This window comes from Rhipicephalus microplus, unplaced genomic scaffold (assembly GCF_043290135.1).
Source record: "Rhipicephalus microplus isolate Deutch F79 unplaced genomic scaffold, USDA_Rmic scaffold_20, whole genome shotgun sequence".
Taxonomy (NCBI): Eukaryota; Metazoa; Arthropoda; class Arachnida; order Ixodida; family Ixodidae; genus Rhipicephalus; species Rhipicephalus microplus.
The window spans coordinates 4709483-4733533 of NW_027464593.1; the positions used below are offsets into that span (position 1 = coordinate 4709483).

At 49.3% G+C, this 24051-nt stretch overlaps 1 protein-coding gene and 1 long non-coding RNA gene across 5 annotated transcripts in view; both read right to left on the reverse strand.

The window, feature by feature from the left end:
* Positions 1-3390: 3390 nt before the first annotated feature.
* Positions 3391-4787, reverse strand: LOC142785260 (uncharacterized). The gene is made up of 2 exons (XR_012888897.1): positions 3914-4787; positions 3391-3553 (listed from the first exon to the last, which is right to left on the reverse strand). It is a non-coding gene; the product is annotated as an uncharacterized LOC142785260 (long non-coding RNA).
* Positions 4788-14806: 10019 nt separating this feature from the next.
* The window catches only part of LOC119181248 (ATP-dependent RNA helicase vasa-like), a 53423-nt gene continuing 44178 nt past the window's right edge, over positions 14807-24051 (reverse strand). For all 4 annotated transcript variants that reach the window (XM_075883687.1, XM_075883688.1, XM_075883685.1 and 1 more), the window contains 4 exons: positions 21039-21326; positions 18068-18748; positions 16946-17026; positions 14807-15090 (listed from right to left, as the gene is read on the reverse strand). In XM_075883687.1, the coding sequence (XP_075739802.1) occupies positions 14989-15090; positions 16946-17026; positions 18068-18748; positions 21039-21326 (1152 nt within the window). In that variant the 3' untranslated portion in view covers positions 14807-14988. The remainder of the gene's footprint in view (positions 15091-16945; positions 17027-18067; positions 18749-21038; positions 21327-24051) is intronic.

Below are 24051 nucleotides of genomic sequence, written 5' to 3' on the forward strand. Positions count from 1 at the left end.
CGGTGATGCCCAAGGGCTTTTTGACGGCTGAATGATGTCATCATTGAGCATTTTCTGGACTTGTTCTTGGATTGCTTCGCGTTCTTTCGGTGCCACGCGGTATGGGTTTTGTCGAATTGGTCTTGCCGTCTCTTCCGTTATAATTCGGTGCTTTGTCAGTGGCGTTTGATTTACTCTCGAGGTCGACGAAAAACAATCTTCAAACTGACCGAGAACATCTAGAAGACTCTGCCTCTGCGCTGGCGATAAATCTGTGCTCACGTCGACAGGCAGTGGTGTTGAAGCGGCCGGCGTCTCTGCCTGTTGTACTGCGAAGCACTCGCGGAATTCTACAATTTCTTCAAAGTATGCAACTGTGGTACCCTCTGCAATGTGTCGACGCTCGTTGCTGAAGTTTGTCAACAGGACCTCTGCTTGCCCAGACACTACACTGACGAGACTTCTGGCAATAGCGATTCCTCGAGAGAGTAAAAGCGTCGATATTTGTTCCGCGACACCTTCTCCACTATGCTGCGTGTTACACGTGACAGAGACGAGGCGGCATGACAACGGTGGCATGGTCACGTCGTCAATCACGCGCATGGGCTTGCGCTGCAGCGCTGCGCTATGGTCCGCTGAGAAGGTCAGTACACCGTCCGGTATATTTATAATGGCACCGTACTCCCGCAGGAAATCGATACCCAAGATGACCTGTTTACAACACTCAGAAAGAATAATGAAGGTTGCCACGAATGATGAATCCCCGATCTTGATTCGTGCGGTGCACTTTCCGGTAGGTGTCAGCAGCTGGCCTCCGGCTCCTCGAATTTGCGGCCCCGTCCATTCCATTTTTACCTTCTTGAGTTGGTCGGCCAGATTCGCACTCATTATTGAAAAGTCCGCACCAGTGTCGACCAGTGCGGTCACGTCGTGACCGTCAATTGAAAGTGTAATGTCGGCGGTGACAATCTCGTCTTTCGTCGGTTCATTCGAAATGTGTGGCACTTCATGCGGCGGCAATGGGGGATTTTCAAATCTTCGGCAATTCGCAACCTTCCCCCCTAAGGTCGCTGCTTTTAGTTTCCCCGGCGTGGACTGGGAGACCTTCCTCTCGCCATGTCCGTGGTGCTACCTCTATTAGATCGGGGAAAATGACCTGGGGAGGGCGAGCGTGACCGGAACCCAGGAGAAACGTCTCGCGGGATCGTCGCGCTCGTTTCAACGTTGCGTCTTCCGTCGAAATAGCGCCGAGGGGTAGTGGACGGAAATCCTTGATACCCGGCAACGCGATGAGGACAATACCGCACGATGTGGCCTGCTTCCCCACAATGGAAGCACAGGGGCCTGTAGTCAGGGGTACGCCATATGTCGGTTTTGCGGAGTGGGGGTCGCATCGGCGTCGACGTTTCCCTGTAGTACCAAGGCACTGTCGGCGGCTGTTGCTGGTGGTACTGTTGAGGTGGCGGCACGTTAGATCTAGGCTGTCGACGGAGAATATCTGCATATGTTGGCCTAACAATTTCAGTGTTCGGCTCGGGAAGTGAAAGCGCTTGCCTTATTTCTTGGCGAACAACTTCTGTGACCGACGCAATCGCGCAGTCATTCGGTGTGGCGGCGAGCTTCTTCACCTCTTCTTGCACAATTTCGCGTATCAGGTCACGCAAAGAACGCTCGTCAGGAGTCACCGTGGTCACGGCGGTTGCGCTGATTTGTCCGCTGTTGTTTTGACGGTCGTACTGGCGGTACCGTAGCTGTAGTGCGCGTTCTATGGCGGTCGCCTCCTTCGAAAATTCGTCGACGTTTGAAGGTGGGTTCCGTACGAGACCAGCAAACAGCTGCTCTTTAACACCACGCATGAGGTGGCTGATCTTTCTGTTCTCGGACATGTCGGGATCGGCTCGATGAAAGAGACGAGCCATGTCCTCAACAAACATAGCAACAGACTCGTTGGGCTTTTGAATCCGTGATTCAAGGAGTCGTTGTGCATGCTCCCGCCTTTCGGTGTTTGCGAAGGTGTCCAGGAACTTCCGCCGGAACTCGTCCCACGTTGACTACACGCGATTCGTGAACCACGTGCGAGCCCCGTCTTGAAGAGGGAAATACACGTACCCCAACTTCTGTGCGGCGTTCCACCCGTTAACGTTGGCTGTGCGCTCGAACTCCTCAAGCCAGTCATCTGCGTCCTCATATGAGTTGCCATGGAAGTCCACAGGAGTTTTAGGGGTGAAAACAGTCACCTGTGTCGTGCTTGGGCTCGTCATGGTGGGGCAACTGCTTCCCGGGGCAGTCATGTTTTCCGTCCAAGGACCGAACTCTGGGCTCAGGCCTAACAGGCGGCGGCTGGCGCGGTGAACGGGTGTTTCGACGAGCAGAAGTCTTTGTGGACTAGATCCCGGGCTGTTGGAAGGCGTCCTGGACATGTACCCAGCACCTCCACCAGTGTCACGACGCAGACACAGCAGGAGTTCGATATAGAAGAGCTCACTTTAATTAAAAATGAAAGGCGCTCGTAAAGAGGACCGGGCAAGAGCTTCGTCTTCTTCTCTGGCTGTGCGAGCTCTCCTCTGCAGGTTGAATGCGGCAACAGTGTTCTCCTGGCAGTTACTGTACTCTTAGCAACGTTTACAAATTCTTTTGTCCATCACGGGGTTTCAACAGTGCGTAGAACGAGTGCATATCTATGTGTCGTGCGGCGGATGACGCGGACGAAGCAATTAGTGTTCAGCGAAATTGCGTTGGGCACCATGACGAAGCGGAACGACGATGAACGCCTTGCAGGTCAGTGACGGTTGGGCGGTGCTCCTGCTTGTGATAACGGGTGACGCTGTTGAGCACAGCCTGAGGTGAAAATTTCGTGCTGGTTGGCTATCGGTTCCAGCAGTGCTGGTTTATTAGCACATTCCCAGTAGGTAATGGAACCAGAAGCTGATGTAACCAGTAGGTGATGGAACCAGTAGCTGATGGAACCAGTAGCTGTTGGAACCAGTAGCTGATGGAACCAGTATCTGATGGTTTCAGCAGGTGTTGAAACCAGCAGCTGATGGAACCAGCAGCTGATGGAACCAGTAGCTGGTGGTTCCAGCGCAGTGTTGCAGGCAGTCGGCCTACTTGTAACTCGCCGACATGGAGCACACCTCTAAGCAACAAAGCAGGCAATAAGCCTGATTCGAGCTGCATATTGTCAGCTGCAAGCTTTATTGCAGCTCAAACCAGCTTAAATACGGCCTGTTTCTAACTAGAAGTTAGTTGCTTCACAGCTGAACAATCGTCACATTCTATTTTCGTTGTACTTAGTAATATGAGTTAGTAATACAAGTTCAAGTGGTACCAATGAGCAGCTCCCTTAGTAGCATGTAGTTCTAAAGGGGCTGCTTATCAAAAGTCCTTAAATACACCCATAACACACAAGCGTTGATCTAGTACATTTTATTAAAAATCTAGTATTTACACTTGAAAAAGGTAATCTGCCAGCTTCGGCTCCCACTGAAATTATTCCGAATGAAAATCCACAGGGGACCTTGATCCACACCACAGATGCCTGTGTTGTCAAGGGCAGTCAAGTGGGGCAGGATATCTATAAGAAAATGCAATATTTTGTTGTCAATGCAAATTTTAACAGCAGATATCAATCTTTAAAAATGCTATGTAACGTCCATTCGCGGGAAGCAGTGCGCATGACGACGTACATATTAAGCGAATAACTTTTACATCTATACAGCCCCATTAGTTCACTCAGCAAACTAGAATTAAGCAGTGTGTTAATACTTCGTTACACGGTGATAAAGAATCATGGCTTACTTACAGCAACCGACATGCATATACGAATTCATAAACACCACAAACACTAATGCACGACGACAGTGAGCTTCATAAAGCACAGAAGCATTCGGGATATGCATGGTTTACTTATATTTGAAATAAATAGGCAACTTACCTGCATAAAACTTGAAAGATCGATCCCTGAGATACAAGGTGGGCCTCGATCGGCACTCACGAAATCAAGACATCGCATAGCATAGCACCAAGAACAGCTCAAATCGGCTGATATTCACTTGTTACACTTTCCACAGATGTAACTGACCCAAAAATGAACTATTACATGCTCATGTCACACAGATTCCAGAGGAAACTTGCAACTAACACACCAAACATACGAATTCAAAGACAGACAAGTGACGACAAGAGCACAACATGTGTTCTACTAAACTACGGCGCTGAAACATCCTAATAATTTGTACGTTATATAAGACTTCTATTTCTCATGCTTTTACCTGTAGATGAATAATAATACTTTTTATTGTGCAGTATTTTTATTATTAAGTAGCTAACTATTCAGTATTAGTTTGAAAAAAAACGCCAATAATAAATATGGGACTAATCCTACTGACGTGTAGCTGGTACCAGTGCAGCCAGCAGGCAGCTTGCTGTGACCACCAGCAGGTCAGTAGGCAGAGTACTGGCCCAGTAAAGAGTCACTAGTCACCCTGCTGGAACCAGCAGAAAACCAATGGGCACACTGCTGGAACCAGTAAAACCAGCAGGTAGCTTGCTGGGACCATCAGCAAGCTAGTAGGCAGCGTGCTGGTCCCAATAAAGAACCAGTAGACACCCTGCTAGAACCAGCTGAAAACCAGTAGGGCTCACTGCTGTAACCAGTACAATTAGCAAGAAACCAGCAGCCTAACTGCTGGTTCCGTCAAAAACCAGCAACTCCAAGCAAGGAACTAGCAGAAAATTTTCATCTGGGGCATGACGCAATGAGGACCATGTGCACATACGTAGTTTCATGTTGTGTGTGTACAGTAACAACTTGCATGTGCACACTAAAACACCTTTTCTGTTCCGCTTCGTATACTCTCCCTCAGCATTGCATGTTATCTCAACGTAACAGCAACCGCGTTAAAGTGTCACTTGCACCGTGCTCAAAGTCACCACTGTCGGAGAAGGCTGACGTCGGTGAGTTTCACGCAGAACATGGACACAGTGGCTGGACGCTGCGTCGGCCGCATGGCGGAATGCAACTGTAGAAGGCGCACGACCGATCGTGTTGTCTGTACAGTTTTCTGTTGTCTGCCCAGGTTGTTGAGCCTCATTCCGTTAGTTTCGGATCGTCACGACACGCGCGCTGCGCAGATCACGTGCTTTCCGAGCCGGAGAGAGAGTCGGGCCTTCTGTTTTGCATTCGGATGTAAACAAGAGAATTTGCCCAGTCAATATGGCCGACTTCCGGCTTCATCGAGGCTTCACAACGAGTGACGTCTGGGCCTCTCCTACCTTTCCTTCCTCCGTGCCGGGGAATGACCAGAATAAGCCAGTGACGGACAGCGGCGGCGTTGAGGGGAGCGTGACGGCCGACCCTGCAGGTGACGGCGAGCGGCTAGACCAGTTTCTCTGGGCGACGACATCAGTGTAGGATGGTTCGAAGCGTGGAGATGAACGGCGAGGTGAAGGGTCCTGAAGATGGTCATCCGAAAGAGCGGGTTGGGAATGTCCGCGGTCCTGACGGCGGTCGACATTAGGAAAGCTTGGCCGGAAATACCACCTGTTGCGGCAATGGCCGAAGATGTGCCCAACTCGAGACTCGCTCGCTGGATTCCGTGCCGACCGGTTGTGCCCTCGCGATCTCCGACGTCAGCGTAGCTCTGGCCGACTGGGCTCGCTCTACGTCATCTCCTGACGCCGATCTCCGACAACAGCGTAGCTCTGACCTACTGGACTTGCTCTACGCCATGTGCTGACGCCGACAAGAGCTCTCGCAAGTGGTGCCCCGTCCTCGGACTCCTGTGACTGTGTCTCCATCTTTCCTATCTCTCCTATCTCCTCGATATGTCCTCGCTCGCTGGCTAAGTGCATCTCTCTTTCTCTCTCTCTACACCTTCATTCCTATCCTTTTAATCCCTTTTCACCCCCTCCCTTGTGAGCTACTGCTGAGGTGTCGCACCCTGATGCAGACAGTTGCGGGGCTCACTTTTCTCTTCTTTTCCTTCTTATGCACATTACACTCTACCTCTCTACCTTACACTCTATCCCTCTACCTTTTAATCCTATTCTTTTATTCCCTTCTCTACCCCCGTCCCTCTTGAGCTACTGTTAGGGTGTCCTCCCCCTTGAAAGACAGTTACGGGGCTAACTTTTCTCTTCATTTAAAATCACCCCCCCCCCCCAGTTGTCTTGCACATGGGGCTGATAAGAAGCGGGTGCCAAGGCCTCCAGCTCCTGGCGAACAATCCTTGCGATATTGGCAGGAGGCGCAAATGAACGGGGCGTAGCAGAATCCTCTCAAGACGAAGTCGCAGCTGTGTTTGGTAGTCTCGTGAAGAGGTAGGTTATTCGCCTGCTTCTAGCCTGTTCAAATCGTTGGTATTCAGATATTATGAAGTCGACAGTAGTACAGTTCTTACACATTAGTATGTTGAAAGCATTGTCAGCAATGCCTTTCAACACGTTGCTGATCTTGTCCGCCTTGGACATGTCTTTGTCAGTCTTCCGGCACAGTGCCAGTACATCTTGGATGTACGTGACGTACGACTCCGTCGATGATTGAACACGCGACGTGAGTTCCTGCCTGGCTGCCATCTGACGAGCAACTGACTGACCAAACAAGTCCCGAAGCTTTTGCTTCCATGTGTCCCAGCTGGTTAATTCTTCTTCATGCGCCCCAGGCGCGTGCCGTACCCCGTAGGTAGAATAGAATATTTGCCAGCAAAAGCATCTCGTCTCACCTGTAGGGCTTGCTGACGCGCTCGAATAATGCGAGCCATTCTTCGACGCAGGACTGATAGTTTTGGGCTAGTTGGTGATGCATTATGGGCAGTACCAGCGCACAAACTCACGGGACGATGTTTGTGACGCTTCTCTTCGTCCCGGGAGTTTGTGCGCTAGTACTGCCCACAAAATTCTTCGACGTCCGACGTCCGTGCTGTCCGTCCCGGAAAACGTGCCAGGGTCAAGAAAAAAAAAAGGGGGGGGGGGATCACAGGTGATGGAGTCGGCTCGGATGGCGAGGCCTGAGTGCCGGTTTCAGGCATCGCGGCTGGGCAAAGCTGGCGTCTACTGCGGAGTTCCAGAGCCGGGTTGTGTGAAGATCCCGCACTTTCCACCAAAAGATGTTACGGGGAAGATCTATTCACTGACAGTGGATCTTGCTAACGCCTTAAAGAGCGCACAGTCACGCAGGCTAACGGGGGAAACTCGAGAGAGTAACCCACAACAACCACGTTGTCGTGTTCCTCCTTTTGGGTGCCTTTCCAGCTGTGACGGAGTGACAGTTCCATACACGTATCAATATAATTGATATGTGGAGTTTAACGTCCCAAAACCACCATATGATTATGAGAGACGCCTTAGTGGAGGGCTCTGAAAATTTTGACCACCTGGGGTTCTTTAACGTGCACCCGAATCTGAGCACACGGGCCTACAACATGTCCGCCTCCATCGGAAACGCTGCCGGGATTTGATAAACAAGTAATGTAGGAGTAATATAGGTTCTACAGTCTGAACTCTTTAACCTTTTGTAGTGAAGCATACGCACCAACGCGTATGCGCCTTCGGAAGATAACGAAAAGCCCCATGCTCTGCTTGCGCGAGAGTTTGTGCCCCCTTTGCCAGACTTGCCGTACGCCCATTTTCCGTCGCGACCTCGTTGCGACTTCTCTGCTCGAATAAACGTCACCACATTTGGTGGAGGCTGCTGAGATCCCCAAGCAGACATGGAGCTTCGCTATCGCAAGTTGCCCGAAAGACTACCGCGAAACATGACTGACGCAGTCGCCAACCAGCCCGTCCCAGCCCAGCAGGCACTATCGGCAGCCCCGTCTACCTGCCCCGGCGCTACTCGTTAGCGGGACCCACTAATCTTCAGCGGAAGTGGTGAGCAAGACGTCGAAGACTGGCTCTCCTTGTACGAACGCGTAAGCGCCAGCAACAAGTGGGACGACGACTCTAAGCTCGCCTACGTTATCTTTTACTTGGCAGACGAAGCTAAGCTTTGGTTTACCAACCGCGAAACCGCCATCGCCAACTGGTCCTCCTTTAAGACTCTCGTAACTGAAGCGTTCGGCCAACCAGAGATCCGCAAGCTCCGCGCTGACCAGCGTCTGCGCCACAGAGCCCAGCAGCCTTGCGAGACGTTTACGAGTTACATTGAGGATGTGCTCGACCTCTGCAGGCGTGTTAACCCATCTATGCCCGAAGAAGAGAAAATTCGGCAGATTCTCAAGGGAATTGATGATGGCACATTCCAGATGTTGCTAGCGAAAAGCCCGACCTCGGTGGCAATCCTCGTAAGCCTGTGCCAGAGCTTCAATGAATTACGCCGTCAGCGTTCCATCGCCCGACATTGTGTCTCACCACCGGATTCGATCTCGGCTGTCGCACTCGCAAATGCCAACGTGACAACGTTCGCCAAGAAAGTCTGTCCAACCAGATCAAAGACTTCATCAGGCAGGAAGTCGCCCGACAGCTCTCCCTGCTGCCGCATAGCGACGCGCCCACCGCAAGTCTGCCTTCGACACGGCAGCAGGCCATACGCACTGAAATTTGCGATGTCCTACCTACAGTGCAGGCCCTTTGCGCATGCACTTCAGCAGCATCTAATCTCTCATCTGTGAGCTACGCACCACCTGCGCCATTTTCAGCTCTCAGCTACGCAGCTGTGGTTGCGCGGCCCCCACCGCATCCAGTATCCTTATCGGCTCCACCTCCTCCGGCAGCGCCTCCGGTATACTGGCCCTCACCTCGCTTTTTCCGTCAATCTAATGAGTAACGCACGCATGACAACCATCCTATCTGCTTCGCGTGTGGCATCGCTGGCCACATTACACGCTACTGCCGCCGCCGTCCCACACCTGCGTACGCCTCCTTTGGAACTCCTACCTATGCATCGCAGCAGGCCACCACGTCTGCATACGAACAGACGCACTCTGACTCGGATCGTCGCCCATCAACTTCTCGTTTCCCATTTCCTCGTCGCCGATCGCCATCTCCTATGCGTCGTAGACCACCTCCTGAGGAGGGAAACTAATCAGTGCAGTTCCAGAGGCAAGAACTGCAACTTCTTCGCAATTATCAAGGCCTCCATTTTCGCCGCAAAATGTTGTTGATGTCAATGTTGAGGGAGTCGCCACACAAGCGTTAATTGATTCTGGGGCCGCCGTTTCTGTGATGAACGCAAAATTTTGTCGCAAAATGAAGAAAGTGACCACATCTCTCTGTGGCATCGTGCTGTCCACGGCTAGCGCACAACGCATTCATCCCTCGGCTGTGTGTACGGCGCGCGTCGTCATCCAAGACGTTTTGTACATCGTGCAATGTTTTGTACTACCCTCTTGCTCTCATGAGCTCATCTTGGGTTGGGATTTATTATCACGTCATGAAGCTATCATCGATTGTTGCCGTGCGGAAGTGTCCCTATTGCCAAGTTGTGAATTTCCATCGCCCGACCATTCACCTCTGCTCAGCAAACTCATCGCTGACGACGACATCACCTTGCCTCCGGAAGCTTCAGTCCCTATTAGCCTTTCATGTGTGGCGCAACCTGACGCCACGGTGATGTTTACGCCATCTCCTGTTGTTACTGAACGCAAGGGCATCGTGCTCCCATTTGCCGTTCTTACGATTGCGTCTGGTTTAACCGTAATGCTGGTTACCAACCGCTGCAACTACCCCATTGGCTTACTCCGTGGTGAAACCTTAGGATATGTACAAACTGTCGACCTTATCGATGATATTATTCTTCCCGACGAATCCCCATGTCACATTGCCGCAATCACTCATGCGTCTGAGCCATCAAGCTCGCCAGCCTTCGACAATGCTATTGACGCAGACCTTCCCCCCTCGCATCGCAGCCAAGTTGTTGCTCACCGTAACAAGTTTCGCTCTTCTTTCGACTTTCAGAAACCTGCTTTGGGCCGCACCACGACTGTCACTCATACTATTGACACCGGCTCACATTCGCCTCTGCGACAGCGTCCTTGCCGCGTTTCTGCCGAAGAGCGCCGCGTCATTACGGAGCAAGTAGATGACATGCTTAAACGTGGAGTCGCAAAGCGCTTGGTCGTCACCCGTGGTTCTGGTAAAGAAAAAAGATGGCACCGTTCAATTTTGAGTGGACTAACGCCGCTTAAACAGGATTACAAAAAAAGATGTCTACCCGCTACCACGAATAGACGATGCTCTTGACTGTTTACAAGGCGCCGAGTACTTTAAATCCTTGGATCTGCGTTCTGGGTATTGGCAGGTGCCAATGGCTGAATGTGATCGCCCTAAAACAGCCTTTGTAACGCTGGATGGCCTATATGAGTTCAAAGTCATGCCATTTGGGCTCTGCAACGCGCCTGCGACGTTTGAGCGCATGATAGATACCATATTGCGTGCCCACAAGTGGAAAACTTGCTTGTGTTACCTAGATGACATCGTAGTCTTTTCAGCTGATTTCCCGACACATCCTCGTCGTCTCCACGAGATTCTGACGTGTCTAGCTTCTGCAGGCCTAAAACTTAACACCAAGAAGTGCCACTTCGCAGCCCGAAAACTAACCATCTTGGGACACGTCATAACAAGAGACGGTGTTCTTCCGGATCCCGATAAGCTTCGAGCTGTCGCTGACTTCCCAATGCCCACATCACTGAAAGCCCTAAGAAGTTTCGTTGGTCTTTGCTCTTACTTTCGTCGCTTCGTGCGCAACTTCGCGTCCATCATCGCACCTCTGAATAGTCTGCTTTCCAACAGCAAAGGTATATCTGCATGGTCACCTGCATGTGACGACGCATTTCGCCAGCTGCTATTCACACACCCCGCTATTCACACACCACAATGCAAAATGTGCGGTGCACCTAGCGCTGAGCTCGACCATATTATATGGGCCTGCCCCGAAGCTACTCACTCAGTTAAACACAGCACGAACCGGCGTACATTCACAATCACCACGGCCGAGCAGTGGGGACATTGCTGCTCAGCACGTGCCCGGAGGACCAGCTCTGGGCTGTCCGGCTGGCCGAAGACGCCGCCAGGACCCAAGGCCTGGCCACCGCCTGAGGAAGGGGGTTACAGAGGGGCCCGTCTCCCGGCCCCCCGCCACCTTTGACCCCAGCAGGGACACTTGAATAAAGTTTCTTCTCTCTCTCTCTTCTGAACACATCGGATCAACTTACACCGACACGCGCCGGCAACAACGCGGCCCGAGCACAAAGCTGAACCCGCCGGTGGACGCCTGCCGATGTTCCGGGGCGGTTCGACAAACTCTCGTCGTCCGCGCTGAAACCAAAATTGTCGATAATCATTGCGATATTTCAGCCCAAATGCACGAAAGCCTCCGAAATTAGCCGTTTTCGTGATGCGGTCACACACAACGTCGACGCCATGGTTGAAAGTATGCACGCCCATTCGCGTGCACGGAAAGGCTCTTTATAAAATCACCTGATAGAATAATTTTTGTCTCAGACGTTAGATAGCGCAAGGGGACTAAGAGCGTTCGAAACGGGGCAAATGTTGAAACTGTAAACATCGAAAGCTTACTATCGATGGGGATAGGCGCGGTAAAACTAACAACTCACTGGGGATTCGTAAAGCTCCTATTCTGAATCCCGCAACGCCAACGCTTTTTTATTCTCATCAATGAATGTTCCACACCAGACGGGTGTCGATCGAAGCCTTGACTGGATTCACATAGTATTTGCAGAAAAAATCGCAGCATATCCACGGAGTGAATGATGATGGAGTGGGGCGAAGCGTCCATCAGCCCGTCCGTGCTTCCGTCCGTCCGCGCGACCATCCGTGTGTCCTTTTGTCTGTCTATGCATCCATCCAGCCGCCCGTCTTCTAGTCTGTCCGTCCATCTAGTGAACACTTCAAAGCACTGCCATCTCGCATCCCCTGCGGCGCATACCAGCTCCGCGCGTCCGTCCATCTGCCTCCTAGTCTGTCTGTCCATCTAGTGAGCAAGTACCGCCAACTGTTATCTCGCGCGGTGGCACATACCCACTCTATTAGCAGGTATGTGCCACCGGTTGTTACGAACAACATCGGAGAATGGACACAGACCCACGCCTTCCAAAATCTAAAGCCGGCTTTGTAAACATAAAAGGCAGAGACTGCTGCGCCGCGCGGTGCGCGAGCCTGCCCCACACAGAAACGGCTGCTGCGCCGCACGGAAGTGACGTCATGCCTTTTCCGGTAGGGCGCTTTGTTTGAATAGTCGGCAGTGTCTACCGTTAGTTAGGTTTAACGTGACAACAATACCAAACTGACTTGTTTGCCATCTCAAACTGATCGGCAGTTGTGGCGTAGTTGGTAAAAGCAACACATCAACTGGTGAGGTCGGTGGTTCAAGTCCCATAGCAGTTATCGATACTTTCTCTTTTTTTTTGTGTGTGTGCACGCATGTATTGTTTTAACATTTGCGGCTCCTCATCAGCCCGACTTGCTGCTGGTGGTGGTCCCGTCCACAGGCTCTTTAATATTGGATCTTCGATGACTCTTGCAGGATTGACTATATTTGTTATGATAAAGTGTTTTGCGAATTAGTGCTCTTAATCTGCGAGACGCAAGAAGACAAAAAACTCGAATGCAGCTGGCTGCATTGGTTTCTTCGGCCCAGGTGTCAGGAATGTTGATTTCCACGGTTTATCAAGGTTTTGATGACAGAAAGGTGCTCTGCAACGTAGTCTCGGGCAACTTTTTTTTATTTCGCTCAGTGTACCATCACCTGACGAGGTAACCGGCAGGCCGCTTTCTTTAAAAATACTGACGTGTCACCGCAATGTTCTAGGCGATCAGCACTTGATAAACAATGCCCAAGGGCAAGTGTCGACGGCGTTAGCCCATGTAACTACAAAACAGCTTGTCTGCCTTGCTCAATAACACGCGCGGCTTGTGACAGCACACTTGACAAAACAGACGGCAATGCAGTAGCTCTGGCCTTCGTAAGAATATTACAATAAAGTTGTTTCCATCCACCATATGAACACTTCGCCGACGCACTGGGGTTTCACGCATGTGCGTCCGGTCAGTCACACGTGAACTGTGCGAGAGCATTTATTTCATCGTCGACCTTGTCCTTCACGACAAGCAAAACTCGGCAGCAAGAACACTTTCACCTTTAACACCACGCTTGGCATTGCAACCTAGAAAATGCAGTGCGTCCAACAACTGTAATCCGCACATAATACTGAGAAACTTTATGGCGCACACACTCAGATGAAGCTGCGGCGCGGTGGACGGCCGCGCTAGCTCCAACCACCAGGTTCAACTAAGCATCCAGCAATCGCATGAAGCAGCGACGACACTCCAGTCCTCCTTGGGAGTGGCCTAGGCCATGGCCACGATTTCATCAGTTTTCACCACATAACACATCGCAGGCGGCTACCATCTCGCAGTTTACCTTTCGCAGCCGCAGCGCCCCCTGTATTTAAAATACAGACATGTATTTACATAACCTAGGCTAATTGACTCGTTAAACACCTGCTTAGTAAAATTTTTGTAGGTTTAATGCACAACACACGAATTTACACAATTAACTAGCTTTAAGTAATAATAATAAATAATGTGTGGGACTGGCTGCTGCGCCGCTGGAGACGCTGCCAACATAAAAATGCAAATCCAACTTAACGAGGTCGGGTAGCGCTGCATGCTTTGTAAACATGCCAGAGGCTGCCTAAAAATTATTAATAGCATAAAAACATTTTCGATAAACAATTAAAATTGCCCACCTCTGCACTGACGGAAGCTTCATCCCTGAACTGCAGGAAGAGCACACATGCTCTTCCTTCCAGTAGAACTTCCTTCACCCACGACATACAAAATTGGCATGCGCATCTAGAACTGGAAGCGGGCTTGGAGCAGCCGGAAGGGTCCGCAACTGGCCGAAAGCTTTAATGGAGACTTTCTAGCCAAAACACATGGCCAATTTCGTCACACACTCTTTCCCGAAGTTCTGGTTCTTACTTATCAGGGACTCCGTAGTGGAGTACTTCAATCAAAATTGCGGCTACAGCCAGAGTTTGATCATGCGGCCTTCATGCGGCTGTAGTCTTGGTGACCAGGTATTGCTGAAAAACAAACCTTGGAGCCACAAACTAGCTGGCACTTCCTGCAGGTCTGAAATAAAGTTTTTCATTTCATTCCATTCAAGTTTCAGTGTGCAGTTACACCTGTGTACGTAACAAACGTGAAGAGTTGTCCATCTGGTATATCTGAACAATTTCAGCGAATGCAAATGTGCTAGCAGGATTATGGCCAGATGTCTAGCAGATTTAAGACTAGAGTAAAGTATTGTCTATGCAACTGCTTTAAGGGGATGGTGGACGCACATGCAAGTACAACTAACGCTTGCATTTTCTCATCTACGCCTCCTTGACAACTGTAAAATAAATTTACTCTACGAGACCCCTACTGCCAGGCACACCTCGGTTGGGAGGACATTGGCACTATACACAGAGTACAGAGGCTCACTGAAAACAAGCATTGCGTACACAGCAGCCTCGTACTACAAATCACACTATGTGCAGTCGCACTTGCCCCGTACGCAAACTAAGGGCCGCACCCTCTAAGGACACCACTAAGCCTCCTCTACACACCAGTAGAAGCGTCTGGTTGTCTCGATGGCACGTCAGCCTTCCGAGCACTTTCAAGCAACAGGAAGCAAGCAGCATCATTGCAAACTAACCTTTTGTAAGGCTATGTATGTACATCAAATTAATCCTGAACATGTGTGTGTGTGTGTGTGTGTGTGTGTGTGTGTGTGTGTGTGTGTGTGTGTGTGTGTGTGTGTATGAGGGAGGGGGATACCTCTAAGCACATAATTGCTCACCCTTGCAAAGTATACAGAGACTGAAAAAAAACTTTTATTTGAACTGAACAAGTGGTAAAATATTTTTGACACCCAACTGTGGTGAAGTATGTACAAAAAAAAAAATCTACCCTTCTTGGTCAGGGGGTCATGTCCACACACAAACAAAAGAACACACACACAAAACGCACGGAGGCTGGCCCCTTTGGAGGCTTGTCGAATGCTCAGTTCCATTCCTCCTCATCAGCTTGCTGGGATGTATATCCACCACCGCCACCACCGCCCCAAGACTCGTCGCCGCCACTGCCACCCCCTCCACCATAGCTCTGCAACATTGGAGAAATTCACGGTCACTCACCAGACTACAGGTCTGGTGCGACTTCACTAGAACTTTCGTTACCCCTTCTATAGAGCTATGTCAGTGTTGGACACACTCGCGATGAGCTTCTTTAGGAGAATGAGCATTTAGGTACACTTGGAAGTGACTTAAAATATATTCTTAAAGCCACACGGTGCTTGCAATAGTCTTGAAATTCAATGGCACCACTGCATCAAGTGTGACAACTTGTGCAGTTTACACTCGCAGCATGTTGCTCAACATCCAAGAAGTAACAACTGTGACAGTGGTTAATTTACACTCACCCTGTGGATACAAATGTGTTCTTTTCTAGCACCCTTCTTGGTTTGTTTGCACTCGTCTTGTGTGCTTTCCTTTCGTGCGTCCTTCATGCTTGAGCAGCAGGTTGCATATATGGGGTTGCTTGCCCTTCGTGTGACATTGTAATAGCTTGTTACCGCACTCACTGCTTCACCCTCCCCACACCGCATTACTACTTGAGAAATGAGTTTGACAGGTTGACACACCGATGTACCACGTTTAGGAGGTCGCATTTAGGAAATTCAAGGAGCAGATATGCGAGAGAAGGGCAAGGAGTTGCAATAGAGTGAAGAGAGGGGAGGTTACAGCAAGAAGGAGACTGAAAACGAAAACACGCGGGAAGGAGGCAGGTCGGGTAGCTTGCTTGAAAGGTCCGCGAAATGCACAACCTGCGTGTATAAATACGAGGTCTAAGCACGGCCACCTGGATCGGCGTGCACGGCGGTGTTCGAAGAATTGGCTCGAAGATATAATGTTGGCAAATGGTCTGGTCACTCCAGGCCGGCGATGCTAACAAGATACCAGCGATCAAAAATAGCGGAGATGGTTAACTGGTCTTAGAAAGATCAGTGGCAGTGTGAAAACATGAGCCACTGATCACAAGGACAGAGGGGTGCTTAACAAAAAGCAGTCAGGGAGAGCGGCAACTAGAGGGGCGCGGAGGCAGGGTCGGTGTTTTACAATGGGCGCCTTGCCGATGCCTGATCAGTGGTCGAAAGTGATTTCCGGGAAGTCTGCGCTCACTCCGTTCACTGTAACAGATCGGCGACGCTATGAGACGTTCGTTGCAAGCGCGATTTTGTGTCATTGAAAGGAAGTATATTTCCACGCTAGTATATAGGTCACACGGATATTGTTTATTTTAAGCGAAAGTTCATTTTAAGTGGGGCCATTATATGTGGGCTTGACTGCGCTGCCTTTTTCAAACACTTCCGCTAAATTGTGCCATTGCTTCAGAACTGCGATATAAACACTACCGTAGCAGTGATCTCCCATATGAAGTAACAGTACCCCCACGTGTCAATGTTTTATTCGCTGCTGAAAGCGCGTGAACAAAGGCGACGAATGCGGCTAAAGCGGAAGTGAAACGAGCCGGCCCATTCGACTGGGAAAGAAGACCCTTGCTCGGTATTTCACGGTAGTTCCATTAACTTTGACATGCGACCTTGTAAACTAAAACACACGGGAAGTAGGCAGGTCTGGTAGCTTGCTTGGAAAATCCGCGAAATGCACAACTCGCGCGTAAAAAAAACTAGGTCTAAGCACGGCCTCCTGGATTGGCGCGCGCAGTGGTGTTCAAAGAATTGACTGCCGTGGTCAAAGAATCATTTTGTTGCGCGAACGGGTTTGCGTGGCCTTACAGACGTGAATCGTTCCACGCAAATTAACAGCCGCTTTAATGCTTCCGCACGCGTGCAATGAGCCGAGCGCAAAGTGAGCGAGAACAGGTCCTAAACACAAAATAGCGTTAATAAACTAATAGCACTAATACCAATTAATAATAATAAACTAATAGCACTCACCGGAGCTTTTTCGCCACCTCCGCCACCTCCACCCCCGAACTTGGCTTCGTTTTGAAGCCACTCTGGGACTTCTTGCTGACTCTGCACACAAACATTTTGCACTTTGCTACAAGAAATATACGAGTAGAATCGATCAAATTCAACAAATTTTTAACCTACATTTTTCACTTGCGCATAACAATTTACGACCAACCACAATACAGCCTCATGCGTATTCTGTGCACACAGGTGTTTTAATTGCGATAAGTTGGAAAGAGCTACTTTTGGTTCGGCATAGATTCTGGCTCCGGCGGCGTTGAGTCTACTCGAAATGCCACTTTTACACGTGTTTAAACTTCAGACAAACTAAAGTTGGTCAATGCGTGTTTGCAACATGCACTACGCGATAGCTGAGCAGGTATATATATATCCTCGAGCTCTTTTTGGTACACGATCACTTTTGCTACTTCGTGTTGTGCGAGCGTACAAAGTCGTACGTCAAATGCGCACGCCTGAGGATAATATCTCAGCTCTTCGGCAAACTTAGCCCAGCGTTCGATTTTGCAGTCTTAGAGCACTGAAACTAGCTGGCTGACCCTCTGCCTTTCTGCACCGGGCCGCCCTAGTACTGACAGTACCGACATCTAAAATGCAGTATTGACATTTAAGAAAAAAATATCAGGCGCACATTTTAACCCAGCCGCACCACGGGCATGCTTGAAAAGAGTTACCTTGCGGAGCATAAAAAATAACAGACATTGGCGCATGAAAAAAATTTCACGGTTTTCCGAAGCATGGCAGCGCATGAAAAATGATAAAAAGACTGGTTTTAAACACAGAGGCAGTGCCATACATACACTGCGAAAACCTTTTGGTCCGTGTTAGATGCTGCCGTACATGTACAGCAAAAACCCTGCAAGCTGTAACAACCACTCCCTTCCTGTGGCCTAAGTCCTTAGAGATACGCTCTCGCTAGGACATTTGTCGGACTACTTTCCGGCAACTGCTAAGCGGTTGTAAATGATGTTGCATTGTAACCATTTATGTTATACACTTTACACCTTGAATGGGCACTTTTTCCTCGACACCTCGTCCAAAAGTGGTAGATGGCACAAACAAAACAAAGACCAGACGCTCACGCACCTCTGACAAAATCTTCACAAGTGCAGGCGCAAGTGCACTATTGGCGTCACTGTCGTAGAAGCTGGTCGCTTTACCCAGGTTTCCCACACGGCCAGTGCGTCCCACACGATGCACATATTCGTCAATCGACTGCGGCAAGTCATAGTTGATGACGTGGCGCACATCCTTGATGTCCAAGCCACGGGCAGCCACTGCAGTGGCCACTATCACCGGGCAGGTGCCCCGGCGGAACTCCAGCAGGGCCTCCTCGCGTTGTCGCTGGTACCGGTCCCCATGGATGCTGGTGGTCTTGACCTCCTTCTGGGACAGAAAGGCGGCCAAGAAGTCTGCAGTCTTCTTCTTCTCGACAAAGACCATGACCCGGTCGCTGCCCTCCTCAGCAAGGATGTCGAGAAGCTTCTGGCGCTTTTCGAACTGGCTGACCTGGTGAACCTGCTGCTGCACATCCGAGTTTGCCCCGCCCAGAATGCCCACCGAGAGCATAACAGAGTTGTCGAGGAACTCCCGCGCCAGCATCTGAATGGATTCTGGGAATGTGGCGGAGAACATGAGGGTCCGACGCTGGCCCCTCGGAGGCATGCTGGAGTGGCCCACAAGAGCACGCACGTCCGGCTCGAAGCCCATGTCCAACATCCGGTCGGCCTCGTCCAACACCAGGAAGCGCAGCTTCTCGAAGGAAATCTGAAATAATGGCAACCACAGAAAGATTTAACTGCACAATTAGCCGGGCACAAGTATTGGTATCACTTTTTATTGCGAGTCAATAAAAAAATGCTTCATAATCTAATTAGTACAACAGACCCCCACAGTGAGGAAGATTTTAGTCTGTAGTAAAAAAAGTGATGTGAAATTTATGTATTGCTACAATACACTTTTATGGACCGGAAAGAATTACACGAAGTCATTTACGAATGTTTAAAATCTAATTTCAAAATTAAACTTCAAATTACGTAGAAGTGCTGCAAGAAGTATCTTGCACCCGCCGAGGTAGTGAAAATCCCTGTTGAAGTCACAAAAGTTAAATAAACTGCATTTAAAAAGTGTATTTTAGCTACACAACGGCACAATTGCTCGCCACTATTTTGGGTTCATCGTAAAAGCAGTTAAAGTATTTCGTAAAGAGCATTCTATGAACAAAAAGCAAATGTTTGAAATCCATTTGGAGGCCTCCGATTGGCTGAAACGAAGACTACCACAAAACAGATCTTTGTACTCGTTATCAAGCTCGTCGGACTTGGAAACATCAGGCGTCACGACCATGCACGCCACAGCTGCACTTTCTGCTCAATGTCATGCCTAGCCGCAACTCTGCCCCAAACTTTGCAGGCAAGACCATTCCACTGCAATATGCGAAAGCGAAGAAGCCATAGTGCGATTCGTCGCAAGCAACACATCACAACCGCTGATCATCTTGGTCTGTCACGCAGGCTTGGGCCACTTCTCTCACGTGTCTATTAAAAATAAAACCTGGTTACTTCCGTACAAGCAGTCGTCCAGTCCGTTATTGACGCACATAATAGGCATCATGTGCATCGATAGCAAACCTCAGCCAAGCTCTTAACGCGCAGACAACTCTGAACAGTGGTAGCTGCGGTCAGCAAAATGACACGTGTCAGTGCGTTAACACGCGAAATTAAGCACGCTAATTAAACGCATTTGCTATCGGAGTCATCTACCTGCAAACAAAATTACCAGCCATGGCTTGTGGACAAGCGTGGCACACGAGCACAGTATGCTCCATGACGGAGCTAGAGATGTATGGGCGATTGAAATGCACTCTGGTGAAGCTACCAATTAACAGGCCTCAGAAAATTGATAGGCAGCATTACAGTGCTCCAGTGAACAAAGATGAGAATTTTCAGGCGTTGCCCTGCATGCGGAATAAATATAAAAATGTTATTTCCTTGCAGGACTCGTACGAGAAAAATCTTCAGGACCGACCTTGCCTGGTCCTAATCCCATATGTATCTTGTGGGGGTGCTGACGCCCCCTGTAAAGCTGTTTGCGCTGCATGGTGCACATCTCGCGCAGAAGCTATTGAGCTGTAGTGGGTGGCATTGTGTTCCAGAGCGTTGATCACTACTATCGTCATGGTTAGATTAGTAGCGGCCAACGGCGAACCCCGGCGGCAGGAGTCAATTGTGGCACGAGAGAGAGCTGAGCGAGTGTCTGGCGCGTGGCAGTTCGCTCGTACGGTTGTCTCTCATGGGTCCCCGGTGCCATCTGGGCCATCTGCCAGGGCCTTCGTGGCGAATCAAGCGTTCGCACTGCCGCCTTGTGTTTGCTATGCTGTTGAGCATAGCGTAATTATGTTTAAATTTATTTAGCGTGTTTGAACACAATTGATGTTTTATTAATTCGACTGATGATATTGTTCTAAAGCTACTTAAATGTGAAAGTTGTTTTGTTTGTTCCGGCCGTACTTACTGTGTCCGTTCACTGCAAGAGCGTGGCTGTCTCGACATCCAGACCCCACTAATTCCAGCACCTCTATCAGTCCAAGGTTATATGGACGTGAAGACTGTGGCGATTCCACTAGACAATTTCGCGAGGTTCCATGGAGTTACAAACTTTGCCACCCGCAACAGACGGTGGCAGCGATTGCCAACACTATTACGAGCGACGTTACCGTAGCACAAATTTGCTTGTCCACAAGAACAGCATGGCATCATGGCTTGTTAACTTTTTTGGCTTTACAGTTTTTCGGACTGTTTCGCGGTCCTCGCCAGGTCCGACAAATCGGTTGGAGACTACATTAAAAAGTTGTATGTTCATGAAGTTTCAAGAGTAGCAATGAAAGCCTTGTCACCCCATAACGCTGCAAACAACTAATGCTACTGAAAAGTCTAGGTTTCTCTTCCAAATGAAAACTAGCATTCTTATATCACTCTACACAACCATTCTTTTTCAGTCTTGACAGCAAATAGCAAGGGCAGGTTGATTCCAGCATAGCCTGCTACTGCACACCCACCTTGCCCTTTTCTACGAAGTCCTTGAGGCGACCAGTGGTGGCCACCAGAATGTGGCAGCCTCGGGACAGCACGGCTAGCTGGTGCTGCACTGAAGTCCCTCCGTACACAAGCACAGTCTTGAGGATCGAGTCGTAGGCGTACTTGTGCGCATCCTGGGCAATCTGGATGGCCAACTCGCGCGTCGGCGATAGGACGACCGCCATCGGAGTCTGTACAGGTTGGTGCGCCGGGTTCTCGAGGCTACTGTCACTCAGTAGTGAGTGCAGAATGGGAAGCATGAATGCCGCCTGCGCCACAGATTGACAAAAACTCGTTTATCCAGACTCCTTGATTCACTGGTAGGCTCAGTACCTTCACAGATTCTTCACAATTGGCTCAGTGGAGCGATGCACTAAATGAAACTAAGCAAGAGAGATGTAGAGGAGTTACTGTGAAGCAGGTACAGGGCAGCAGCAAGGGCACCGCCAATGTATCTGCTGTCACACAACCAGCAACTAAATTAAAAATATTCTAGCATAATCGAAATAGAAGAAGGCTTACATTTAGAAAACAAGATGTTCAAACAATTCAACATACCCTTAATACCCTTATCGTTTAGAGTGAATACGAGCAATGGTATTTCAATTAAAAAATTTTGAGCCCCCCCTCGTCAGCTATTGGTCCAAATGGAATCATAGTTCCTATGATTAAAATTTTATTCAAGCTATCCCCCGGCGACGTCCTCAATCTTATAAACTACTCTTTAAAGAATGCCTGGATACCGTATGACTGGAAAATAGCCAAGGTGATTTCATTAATAAAAATGCAAGGATTAGGTTTTACCATAGAAAATATCAGACCCATCCAGCTAACTTCGAATATGGTGAAACTTATAGAGACGGTCCTAAATGGCCGAATAAACTCCTGGATGACAAATAAGGTCATATTAAAGCCAAACCAAATTGGTTTTCGCAGTGAATGCTCGATTTGGTGCGCCCATGCGGATATAGAGAGTCTATTACAGCATGCTCGTAAAAGGAAACGGTACGCCGCATTAGTGACTCTCGACATATCTAACGCGTGCGACAGTGTCGGGCACTCTATCCTACTTACCACCTTGCAGAGCCTAAAGTTGCCTCAGTATATTACTGAGTGGACAGCAGAATTCTTAAAATCAAGGGAATTGTATTGCGTGAAGGATGGCTGTTGTTCGCATAAATTCAAACAGAAACGTGGTGTTCCCCAAGGGTCCGTCTTATCTCCAGCATTATTCAATATACTGATGAGTTCTATTGATTGATTTGTGGGGTTTAACGTCCCAAAACCACAATACGATTATGAGAGACGCCGTAGTGGAGGGCTCCGGAAATTTTGACCACCTGGGGTTCTTTAACGTGCACCCAAATCTGAGTACACGGGCCTACAACATTTCCGCCTCCATCGGAAATGCAGCCGCCGCAGCCGGGATCCGAACCCGCGACCTGCGGTTCAGCAGCCGAGTACCTTAGCCACTATACCACCGCGGCGGGGCTTGGTAGAATAGGAATTTGAGCAGTTTGTTCAAGGTGTAAATCAGGCAGATATAGTCGAATCTCGATAATTAGAACTCAAAGTGTCCCGAAAATTTGTTCGAACTAATGAAAGCGAAATAAACGAAGGGCTCTCCATACAGTGGCGCATGTGCATTGAGCCAACAGACGAGGGGGAAGTTTTAGAAGACTTTCATTCATTCACAAATCACAGGACAACCGTTATTTGAAGTAATCGGTGATGCGCGTCTGCACACGTTTGCCTTGCAGAGAGTCGATTTCGCACGCAGCTTGCAAAGCATTTCTACTGCGGCTTGAGCATTCTCCTGGCAAGAGAAGTTGCGCGCGAAAAAATGTCCACAGCGCCTACACTTTCTAAAGACGACAATAACGACTGCTGCGTAGCAGAGCCTCTTGCTCTCCGCTACGCAGCCGCAGCACGGCCAGCACGTGACGAGAAATGAGGAGCGTCTCCACGCGGAGAGAATTTCAGGGAAAACCAACACTCCACGGCAGCTTTTTTTTTTTTTGCTCTCTCTCTAGAAGAGAGAAGGATTACCTGGCAGCGAAAGGAAAGAGAAAAGCCTGGCACCAGCCTGGGAAAGACCCCCCTCAAGGGGCAAAGAAAGACCCCCCCCCCTCCAGGGGCAAGGGCCGCAGAAGATAACGTGACACGGGTCGTCTCAGATCTGCATTAGAGAGAGCAAACATTTCACCGCAGCCTTTACTTTCCTTTTCATTTCCTTCGCAGGCAGCGTTGAGGTGTCCCAGGTGCCGCGACAGAATTGGGTGGTGTGCAGAGGAGCATTTTCAGAGTGCGATATGTTCGAATTACCCGCCGGAAGTGGTTGAGCGTTCAAATTACAAGGAGTTTTCGCCCATTGGAATACACACAGCTTTGACGGGACCTCATCATGAGTTTGAATTAACCGGAAGTTCGAATCAAACGTGTTCAAAATAACGAGATTCGACTGTATACCGTATTTACTCGCATAATCCTCGCACTTTTTTCGCCAGAAAACTGATGAAAAGTTGGGGGGTGCGAGAATTGCGCGGGGAAAACTTTCTACGTAAACGTACAGAGCGAAAAAGAAAACGAAGTGGCAGCAAATCTTTAAGAAGTACTAATTAAAACTTACCTCAACAATAAAAGCAGAGGTTCAGCACAAGACAAGTTTTAATTGAGACACAAAAAGTGGAAGCAAATAGTCGAGAATTAGAATACCATACGCAAAGCTTGCAGACGGTGCGGGCGTAGCAGTAGCGTTCGTCTCAACAGGAGCCCTTAAGGGGGGACGCAACCTTTGAAAACCGAAAAATCGCGAAAAAGTCGATTTTTGGCAAACCACATATTCGGGCAGTATGTGTCATAAACTACCTTTTCTGTAAACATCAACGTCTAATTCGTCGCGAAACCATTTGAAATAAAGTTTAGAACATGCCGCGGCGGCCCTCGAGCGGCGCGCGAGAGCTCAAAATACCCCAACTTGGCGTGATCGCAGTT